Below are 11,527 nucleotides of genomic sequence, written 5' to 3'. Positions count from 1 at the left end.
GGTGGAGTAGGCCCACCTTTTAGTGTCCATTTAAAGGATGCATGAATTTCTGACACTTGAAAGGAACCAGGGGCAAAAAATTTATTCACATGAAATACATAAGCAAATTAAATTGAAAAGCTATTACTGCAAATCTTACATCAGGTCAGACATTATTTCCTCACAAACAAAAAATTCCAAGTGGTTTGAAATTTTTCTGCACAGTACTTTACAACAAATGTGTAGTCTAGACCCTTACCTCAATTATTGAGCAAATCATTCTTAAAAGTCTAAAATGCTATGAGAGAAGATATTTTAATAACAAAGAAAATTCCAATGAATTATGCAGAAATACTGTTTCTACACCATCTTGAAAAAAAGTTATGAGAGATATTTGGAATAGGAAAACATTTTTTAAAGTTGAGACTTAAAATTGTAAAAATGACCAGAGTGTCAAAGTTCTAGTAGAACTCATTTTGTGCAATGAACATGAGGAAAGATTACTGTATAGTTTTGTTGTTTTTCCCCCCCTTTTAAATGAAGAAAAGCTTTGCTTAAAAAATAAAATAAAATGCTATGTTGTAGTACAAACAAGCCAAAATTTCAAAGGTTTAACATGATGAAATACACAGAGGAAAGAAAAGGTGGCAGGAATTGAAAAAATGCTTTTTAAAAACCAAAGAAGGTTTACTATGGTACTATTCACAATAGCTAAGATATTGAATCAGTCTAGTGCCCATTGACAATTGAATGGATAAAGACAATGTGGTATACATATACAATAGAGTATTTTTCAGTCATAAAGAGAAATGAAATCCTGTCATTTGCAGCAAAATGGAATGGAACTGAAGGACATTATGTTAAGGGAAATAAGCTATGCATAGAAAGACAAGTACTACATATTCTGTCTCATAGGTAGTGGTTAAAAAGTTGATCTGAAAGTTATAATTACTATAGAGATTGGGAAGGGTGTGTGTGTGAGGTGTGGTGGGGGGATGTGATGGGAAAAGGGTGGTTGGATTTGATCAGTGCATTCTGTATGCATGTATGGAAATATCACAACAAACCCCATTAATATATACAATTAATATGTATTCATAATTTTTTTTAAAAAAATAAGGAAAGCTATATAAGTTGTTGGAATATATAGGTAAATTAGAAGAAAAATTTGTGATCGTGAGCAAATTATGAAAGTTGGCATGTTGAATAAACTATTTTAGAAATAGGAAGATATCTGGATAAAAACCTTCATCTTTTAAAACAAGAAGTCATTTTATCATGTCTACAAAAACAGCTGCAAAAGCATATTACTTAGGAACATGGTCAATATCAGGAGGAATATCTAAAATTGTTACAAGGGTTATCTCTGGGAAATGAAAGTGGGAGTTGTGAGTTATTGGGCAATGGAATAGAAGGCCTCATTTTATTATAATCTTTAAATTCTTTAATAATTAAATGTGTATATTACTATTACTTGGTAAATATAAAGATTAATTTTAAAAACTTAAATGCTGGTGGGCATGGTAGCACACCCCTGTAATCCCAGGGGCCCCGGAGGCTGAGGCAGGAGAATTGTGTATTCAAAAGCCTCAGCAACTTACCAAGGCCCTAACCAACTTCAAGAGATCCTATCTCCAGAAATAAAAAGGGCTGTGGATGTGACTCAGTGGTTAAGCACCTCTGGGTTCAATCCCTGGTAGCAAAATAATAATAGATACTTAAAAGCTATATCTGGTAATTTGGGCATGAAAGAGACCTGGAGCCATGTTTAAAACACTTTTTTGATGGTATTCCTGTCAGGGTTCTCAGTCATTTTTCAGTGAATCAAAGATATGCTGCTCCATCCTCCCTTCTCTTCCTCCTTTCATTTGAAATGAGTTCCTTGAAAACTATTAATTTGGGGCAAGCAGACTAATTAGAACCTTAAAGAATCAGGAGTTATGTGAAGCACAAAGTCTGATGTGAAAGAAGATTAAGAGGCAGGGGAACAATAAGGAATTAAGAAATTAAAAAGGAATAAAGATAGATGGTTTTATCAGTAGGCAGATAGAATCAACAAACAGAGAACTCCCCAAACCACAGTTTCCATAATATTTCATAAGTAAGTTTTTAGATGTATTCTAGATACTCTTTAGTGGTAATCTTGGAAACTTTGACTTCCTGTATCCTGTATCAGGGGTATTCCCAGCAGCAGACATCTGGCATTGTACTCTGCTCCAGACTCAGGCGCATAACTCCTTGTTTTCACATGCTTTTTCTTTCTGCAACTTATTTTCATTTAAAACTGTCACCACCAACATCATAACAAAGCCATATAGAATAAGTGATTATCTTCCATTCATGTAAGACAAGAAGAAATGGTCTTACGTTGGTAATATGGAAAAGGATTTAGATAATGCTAAAGAAAAAACTTAGTGATGGAAACAGTTAAAAATAGAGTAGGCTGGGCATGGTAGTGCATGCCTTTAATTTCAGTTACTCAGGAGGCTGAGGCAGGAGGACTGCAAGTTCAAAGCCAGCCTCAGCAAATTAGTGAGGCCCTAAGCAACTTAATAAAACCCTGTCTCAAGAAAAAAAAATTGGGGGCTGGGAGAATATACCTCAGTGGTAAAGCACCTCTGGGCTAAATTCCCTGTAACCACCCCCCCCCTCCAACACACACACACACACACACACACACACACACACACAAAGACTAGATTCTTATTTATCTCACATGGCTTAGGGATAGAAATACACTAATTTTTATAATGATTCTCCAATTTGGTGTTAATGAGAAGCAAGAGGGCCTGTTAAAACAATGGGCCTCATCTCCCAGAGATACTGATTCATCCATGGAACCTTGAGTATTGAATTTCTAACAAATTTCCATTCCAGTAGATGCTGATGCCAGTAATTTGAGACCACACTTTGAAAATTGCTAGATTGATTATTTGATGATTTCTGAAGTCTCCTGCTTGGCATAATCCCTCATTCTTTTACAAATACTCACCTAAAGACATCTACTTAGGTAGGTTGCTCTGTATTTTCACACACCTGTGCTGATGCTGTTTCTTTCTGTAAAGACTTTGTTTTGGAAACAACTGGTAGAGTGTGTGAGTTCCTCACTGAAGGCTGCCTCCAGAATACCCTTCACAGACTGCTTTGCTTTCTTTCTAAAATCTTTCCCCAAGAGGGCATAGAGGAAGGGATTGAAACAACTATTGGCAGATGCTAGAGCAAGGGCCACATTGTCCCAGGATAATAGAGTTCCTCTCAAGGAAGATCCTGGGTTAATAACCAGTAATAGGACTCCAATAATATGGTATGGGGTCCAGCAGACAAGAAATACAGTCACCACCATCACGGTCACTCGGAAAATTTTGTTCCGAGACTTTGTCAGTTGGCTCCGTCGCATTCGAAAAACGATGATGCTGTAACAGCACACAATGATAATAAAAGGCAGCAAGAAACCCAACACTAACCTTGTAATGGTTATTATCATCATAGTTTTTTGCACTTTACTGTCACCAGGAAATTGGCTTAAATTATCATCCTGGAAATCTTGTGATTGCTCAGGCTCATAAAAGTTATCACTATAAGCCCTGGGGTAGAGGTCTAAATCAGTAGGAAGAAAATTATTAGGGTTATGCAGTACATCAGTTTTGTGATCTTCAGTGAGAAACCCACTGGGGCTTGCAGATGAAATATTAGGAGGCTTAAAATTATTGTAAGATGGATGTTGACTAGATAATCTTGCTGACTCCCCAGGGATCAAATCTCCAGAATGTCTTCGAAGTGTTTGAGATTGGAGGATAGTGGGGGCTGTCCAAGGATAATTGTTTGCTTGGAAAGAGGAAGAATTTAACTTATCATCCATTTTTCCAGGCTGCTGAACAATGGAGTTGGTGAAAGACCCGTTTTCTAATTCATCTGCATCATAGGTGTAATCCGAATAATCTGAGCTGGTGAAATCAAAATTGTATATACACATTTTATAATCGTCTACAGTGAATGTTTCCCGGTACATGAACACAGGAATACACATTGCAAAAGACATCATCCAAATACATCCACAAATAGCGAAGGCTGTCCTCACTCTGCGATGATTCTGACACCAGACTGGCCTGAGTACCATCAGACATCGGTCCACGCTAATGGCAGTAAGCAGGAAGACACTGGCAAACATGTTGAGGATGATGATGGAGGGGATAAGCTTGCACAGGAACCTGCCATAGGGCCAGTATCCATGGAGAGCTAAGTGAGCCAGGGAGAAGGGCAAAGAAAGGCAGCAAAGAAAATCTGCCAGGGTGAGATGGAGAAACCAAACTGTGTTCACTGTCCGCTGCATCTTTAGGCCAGCCACCCACAACACCAGCCCATTGCCTGGCAATCCTAATAAAAAAGTGAGGCCAAGAATGACCATGGAGAGAATTATTTGGGGTTCATACAAAGGCTGGGAGAGTGGGTCAGTTGAGTTGGTCTCAGCAGAGAATGACTCCATTGCTAAACTTCTGCAAAAAGATGAAAGAAATGTTATAACTAACAGTATCTTTGTAAAATGTGTATTCTTAAAATCCTAACCTGCCTACATAATGATGCGGCACCGCAAAGCCAGAAGGCCCTCACATGTTTTTGTTTATATTCCTTGATGTTTTAGGCATCTTTGCATCACTGTGACCAAAAGACCCAACAAAGAACAACTTAGGGAGAAGTTTGTTTTGGCTTATGGTTTCAGAGGTGAGGCAAAATTTCATGGCAGAGGAAAGCAGCTCAGGACATGGCAATCAGGAAGGAGAGGAGAGGGGATGAGAGGGGAGGGGAGGAAAGAGACTACTCCATTCACCAGAGTCAAAATATAAATTCCAAGGCATGCCCTCAGAGACCTACTTCCTCCAACCACACCTTATCTGCCTGAATCCAGTTAATCCAGAAAAGTGAATTAATCCACTGATTTGGTCACAACTCTCATAACCTAATCATTTCATCTCTGAACATTCTTGCATTGTCTCACACATGAGCTGTTGGAGGACACCACATATCCAAACCATAATAGTTGACTTCATACTAAACCACACAAAAACATTTTCTGACAGTTTAAAATCTGCTGGATAGATTTGAATGTGTATCAAAATATCAACTTTACTTAGAAGTCCATATCAATGCAAATTTATGATTCTTTTTTTTTTTTTGGTACTTTTATCTCTCATTTTCCACTGACTCACTCCATGCTTCATGTCCCCCAAAACAAACAAGTAGGGGCTGGGTTGTGGCTCAACAGTAGAGCGCTTGCCTCACATGTGAGGCACTGGGTTCAATCCTCAGCACCACATTAAAAAAATTAATAAACAAAATAAAGGTATTGTGTCCATTTACAGTATATATATATATATATATATATATTTTTTTTTTTTTTTTTTTTTAAACAAACAAGTAAGCTAAATGAGTAAACAAAAACTTCTGGAACTTGTGGTCCCCTACCTGTGTTAATGAAAAGGCTTTTGGAAGCTTCACAATCTAAAATGATATGAAAAATTTTAAATTTATTTATTTTAATTTCTCTGATGGCAGAAGTTGGATCCATTTCCTTAAGCAGACTTTTAAAGGACTCAACTATCACAAAAAGAGGGAGTCGCCACTTGGTTTTGTCTTTCAGATGCAACTTCTTCTTCTTTTACTATCAGATTTCTCAAGAGTTATTGATGCTCTTTGCATTGACTGCTTTCATCATTTCCTTCTTGTGTTTTAGAGTAAAATTTTGGGAAAATAGCATTATTATTACAAAAGCAGAAAATAGACATGAAGAGAGTTGGAAACAGACAAGTAAAAATAAGAAAATGAGCTGGCACGGTAGCTCATGCTTGTAATCCTAGTGGCTTGGGAGGTTGAGGTAGGAGGATCTTGAGTTCAAAGCCACGCCTTAGTAACTTGGTGAGACCCAAGCACCTCAGTGATATCCTGTCTCTAAATAAAATACAAATAAGAACTGGGGATGTGGCTCAGTGCCCCTGGCTTCAATATCCCTGGTACCAAAAAAAAAAAAAAAAAAAAAGAAAAGAAAGAAAGAAAAAAATGAAAATGTCATATCCACCAGTCAGTGATTACTATATCTTAATTTATATCCTTTGGATCTTTTTTTTCATATATGTGTGTATACATATGTATATGCATATTTTTGTTAAAGTTTAACAAAATTAGATCATACCATGAATATTTTTTTAAAATTTGAATTGTAAAACACACATCAAATTTTTTTTATTTTTATTTATTTATTTTTTAGTTGTAGATGGACACAATATCTTTAATATTTATTTATTTATTTTTATGTGGTGCTGAGGATCAAACCCAGGGCCTCATGAGTGCGAGAGAAACTCTCTAAGACTGAGTCATAAACCCAGCCCACAACATAAAATTTACCATCTTAGTCTTTCCTTCCTTCCTTTCTCTCTCTCTCTCTCTCTCTCTCTCTCTCTCTTCTTTCTCATATTGGGGATTAAATCCAGGGCTTTGTACATCCCCAGCTTTTTGATTTTTTTTTTTTTTTTTTTAGTTATAGTTGGACACAATATCTTTATTTTATTTATTTATTTATTTTTTGTGGTGCTGAAGATCAAACCCAGGGCCTTGCATATGCTAGGCAAGTGCTCCACTGCTGAGCTACAACCCCAGCCCCATCCCCAGCTTTTAAAAATTTTATTTGAGACAGGATTTCACTAAGTTGCCAAACTTGTGTTCCTCCTGCCTCAGCCTCCTGAGTAGCTGCCATCATAGGTGTGTACCATTGCACTCTACCTCAACCATTATTAATAGTTCAGCAGTATTTACTGAATTCACATTGTTGCAAAACTAATGACCAGAACTTTTTCATATTGCAAAGCGGAAACTGTACCCATGAAGCAATTCCCAGTTTCCTCTTCTCCACTGCTCCCCCGCAACCAACATTCTTTCAATTTTTACAAATTTGACCACTTTACATACTTCATAGTCTTTTTCTTTTTGTGTCTGGCTTTTTCTTTTTTTTCTTTTTTTTTTAATTTTTTTTATTGGTTGTTCACAACATTACAAAGCTCTTGACATATCATATTTCATACATTAGATTGAAGTGGGTTATGAACCCCCAATTTTACCCCAAATGCAGATTGCAGAATCACGTCGGTTACACATCCACAATTTTACATAATGCCCTATTAGTAATTGTTGTATTCTGCTACCTTTCCTATCCCCTACTATCCCCCCTCCTGGCTTTTTCTTTTTTCATTGAGCATACTGCCTTTCATTTTGTGGAATGTGTCATTATTCCTTTCCTTTTTAAGGCTAATATTCCAATGCAAAAATGAGAGTTTACTTATGAAATTATCTGTCAGTGGACTTCAGGTTCCTTTGACCTTTAGGCTGTTGTGAATAATGCAGCTATAAATAGGGGTGTAAATACATATTGTTTTATAAACTTGTTTATGTTTTCAGTTACCAGTCTTCACATTACGGTATGATTGTATTTTAAGGAATATCTAGTCTTTGTCCAATTATTTGTCAACTGCCCCTAAAATATCTTTTATAATTGATTTATATGGAAGCTGGGGTTTTGGTTCAGTGGTAGAGTGCTTGCCTACCATGTGCAAGGCCCTGGGTTCGATCCTCAGCATCATATAAAAAAAAAATAAAATAAAGGTCTTGTGTCCAACTACAACTAAAAAAAAAAAAAAAAAAAGATTTATCCCTGACAATATCCAATCTAGAATCATACTTTACTATGGGGTATTATATATCTTAAGTTTCTTAATTTAGCATAGTTTCTCTTTTCCAGGATGTTGGCTCTTTTGGGGGTGCATTGTTCTGACCACTTCCTTCTTAACCTTTTTAATTTACATACTGCCCCCATTACTTTTACAGAACAAATCCAAACCTCTGTTTGTCTTCATCCTCCACAAGGTAAAATTTGTCATTCGGTATGCTAAGTCCTTAATAGTGTTCTCTTGGCCTCTGTGACATTATTCTCTCCTGGTTCTGAACATTCCTGTAAGTGTACACTACTTTCCCAAAGGATTCACTCTTCCAAATTAATGCAGTTTTCTTATTTCTTGGCTAATGCTGTTTACTTCTATCTGGAATTATGTCTTTCATTTAGCCTCTTCTTTCCTCCATCCTTAATCTCTGCCTATTAAAATATTACATATTCCTCAAGGTCAGGCTCGAATATTATATCTTCCTTGAAATAATTTCTTATAATGCCATTTAGAAATTAATTCTTCAGCGTATTGATTGTGTGCATTGAATCCTTTTTCATATTCTCTATGCAATGGCACATTTTTATCTTGTGTTATAATTATCAATTAAGATCATGGCTGTCTTAATTATCATTCTGGCCTTAAATTTCATGATGGTAAAAATAGTCTTCTGCATAAATAATTGTTCCACAGAATTTAACTCAGTACCTTATATGACATAAAGGCTAAATATAACTTCAACGGATGAGTGCTCACCTAGGGTTGACTTTGTTTTTTGATACTGGGGCTTGAACTCAGGGGTGTTTAACCACTGAGCCACATGTCTAGCCCTTTTTTATTTTGAGACAGGGTCTAAGTTGCTTAGGGCCTTGTTAAGTTGTTGAGGCTGGCTTTGAATTCGTGATCTTCCTGCCTCAGCCTTCTGGAATTACAGATATGCCTGGTTAGCTTTTTCTTTATCTTTAATTGAATTCAACATTGTAATTCTTATCCATTTAATCCTTACCATGGCTGCTTTCTTAATTCCTATGCTGTTGCTTCTAACTTCCTTTTTAAGTTCCTAATTCTCATTGGATACAATAACACTCTACATTTCTTTTTATAGAGGCCCAAAATTTTTTCGTGACTTGAAAGTAGTTCTGCTGAGTTAAACGAACATTTTTAAAGGGATATATAGGATTAGCAGAAGTGAAAATAACAAGTCAACAAAATACAAAAAAAGAAATTATTCCCATTCTCCTTTCTGTGGCCTTTTCTACTCAAATATTCAAGTCCTATCATGAGCTCTTCCCTCCCTCTTGTGAATGGCAGCTACCTTGATCTATTGCACCATTTATGCAGAGATTCATACAGACTTATGCATAGATCCATAAAACAATGAAAGAAGGATAAAGTCATAGATTGCTAGGACTGAAAGAAAACTGAATAGTCATCTCTAGTTCTCTCTACTTTTGTAATTTTTGATACTGAAACTCAGTAGATTAGGTCACTTTTACACAATCACAACTCAGGAGGTTCTCAGATGCTAGGTCCACTGAGTGTCAGGCCAATTTCTTTTTACTGCAAAGCATCACATAAGCAAAAACATATGGTATTTCTAGTAAAGGGCACTGCACAAACTGAAATAATAAGAGTTGAAAAGCTCAAAATTCCAATATGAGGGAAGTTATCTGTATGAGCTATATTATCACATATTATCTGTCATGAAATGAAAGTATATATGAGACAAGCCTTAAAAGTCCTTCAGTGCAAGATTATGTTTTACATTTCTTTAAGCTTTAGCTAAAAAATACCACTATGTTTAAGATTAGTAGAAAAATTTTTCCTTAGATTTTATTATAGAAGGGGTCAATAGTAATTAAAAGGATAAAATTTTGAAACTAAAATTCATCTATAATAAGGAAAGGAAAACTATTTTATCCCAGAATCAAATAGTAATGATACAATGACAGAGCCAGTAGCAATAAGAAATGGGAAGAGTAGAAGAAAAAAAATAGGGAAATAGAATGAGAATTTCTGTGTGTGTATAATCAATGATTAAAAAAAAAAAAACAAAAACCCAAAACTAATGGGGAAAACTGGAATCAAAAAGTAGGAGGGGAAACATAGACACTTTAAGAGGGAAAAATGAGCCAGGCACAGTGGTGCATGCCTGTAGTTCCAGCGACTTGGGAGGCTGAGGCAGGAGGATTGCAAGTTCAAAGCCAGCGCCAGCAACTTAGTGGGAACCTAGTGAGACCCTGTCACAAAATAAGAAATAAACCGGGTGTGGTGGTGCACACCTGCAATTCCAGTGGCTCTGGAGGCTGAGGCAGGAGGGCTGCAAGTTCAAAGCCAGCTTCAGTAAAAGCAAGGTGCTAAGCAACTCAGTGAGACCCTGTCTCTAAATAAAATACAAAATAGAGCTGGGAATGTGGCTCAGTGGTTGAGTGTCCCTGAGTTTAATCCCCAGTACCCAAAAATAAAGAATAAAAATAATAAAAAATAAAAAGGACTGGGAATATGACTCTGTAGTTAAGAACCCCTGGTTTCAATCACTGGTTACTGCCCCCCCCCCCAAAATAGTTGGAGGGGATGGCACAAAAATTCACTATTATTTCCAGAATGAAGATGTTAAAAGCAGAGACAATTAGAATGTGAAATATTTAGAAAAAATAAAATCAGACAAAGGATAAGACAAGAGAAATAAAAGGTGGGGAAGGAATAGAGGAAAGTAGGAGATGATAACCCTTATCTGCAATGAGCAAAGCAGGCTAAGCACAAGGCATCAGATCAATTTAGGTATTCTTACCAAATAACCAAGACTGTAGCTAAAATCTTCAGCACCAATCTGTAGGTCCCCAGAAGTCCTAACTGACCTCCACACTTAGCCACAATGAAGTCATGAAATATTTTTAAGCAAGTTGCTGAGTTCTCTCTTTTCCTTCTTTCTGTTTCCGATGGTAAAGTCAGCCTCATGATCTAGACCACTGTCTTGAGTTCAACAGGAAGAGTTTCTAAGTGAGTCATTTTAAAGTGGCTCAGATAAGAAAAGAAGAACAAAGTGAGAGAGTTCTAGTGAAATGTTTTTTTTTTTTTTTTTGCAGGACACAGAGTACAATTAGGGAAAGAGAACTTTTTTTTTTTTTTTAAAGAGAGAGAGAGAGAGAGAGAGAGAGAGAGAGAGACAGAGAGAGAGAGGGAATTTTAATATTTATTTTTTAGTTTTCGGTGGACACAACATCTTTGTTTGTATGTGGTGCTGAGGATCGAATCCGGGCCGCATGCATGCCAGGCAAGCGCGCTACCACTTGAGCCACATCCCCAGCCCAAAAGAGAATTTTGTACATAAACTTCCCATTTTTATGAATTTTGCTTTTGTTTTGCTTTGTGAATGCAAAAAACTGACCCTATTGAAATGGGAGGATTAGAATGAGGTTGGTTATAGAGAAATAACCTGCATAAATGCTTTTAATTCATCTCAGATAACATCTCTTTGAGGTTTAGTATGTGTAAAAAAAAAACCATGCCAGGGCTAGGGCGGTGGCTCAGTGTGAGAGCGCTTGCCTAGCATGTGTGGGACACTGGGTTCAATTCTCAGAACCATAAACAAACAAACAAATAAATAAATAAAGGTCCTTTGATAAATAAATAAATAAATAAATATGCCATGCCAAAATTATGATAAATTAAACATTCTAGTTCATAGAAATTTACAATCAAGAGGGAATATGTATTCACATATGTACACATAGACTGTAGTATAACTCATACTTTGTGTAGTAATAGAAATAAAAATAGTACTAAAGTAATAGAACATAATAGGCAGGGGACAATATGGGAAGTCTTAAGGCAGATATAAGATG

The 11,527-nt window shown here is 36.4% G+C and overlaps 1 protein-coding gene across 2 annotated transcripts; it reads right to left on the bottom strand.

Moving 5' to 3' along the window:
- Positions 1 to 82: 82 nt before the first annotated feature.
- Positions 83 to 10,589, bottom strand: C3AR1 (complement C3a receptor 1). Of its 2 annotated transcripts, XM_081309597.1 has the most exons (3): positions 10,474 to 10,589; positions 2,972 to 4,472; positions 83 to 2,246 (listed from the first exon to the last, which is right to left on the bottom strand). In XM_081309597.1, the coding sequence occupies exon 2, from the start codon at positions 4,460 to 4,462 to the stop codon at positions 3,008 to 3,010; it is 1,455 nt and encodes a 484-aa protein (XP_081165723.1). In that variant the 5' UTR covers positions 4,463 to 4,472; positions 10,474 to 10,589; the 3' UTR covers positions 83 to 2,246; positions 2,972 to 3,007. The 2 variants fall into 2 exon arrangements, with proteins under 2 accessions (XP_081165723.1, XP_081165722.1); XM_081309596.1 differs by having other exon boundaries at positions 83 to 4,472.
- Positions 10,590 to 11,527: the final 938 nt, after the last annotated feature.

This window comes from Spermophilus citellus (assembly GCF_964194105.1).
Source record: "Spermophilus citellus genome assembly, chromosome: 10".
Taxonomy (NCBI): domain Eukaryota; kingdom Metazoa; phylum Chordata; class Mammalia; order Rodentia; family Sciuridae; genus Spermophilus; species Spermophilus citellus.
Note: the sequence above shows the minus strand (reverse complement) of the source record. Positions and strands in the feature narration are given on the sequence as shown.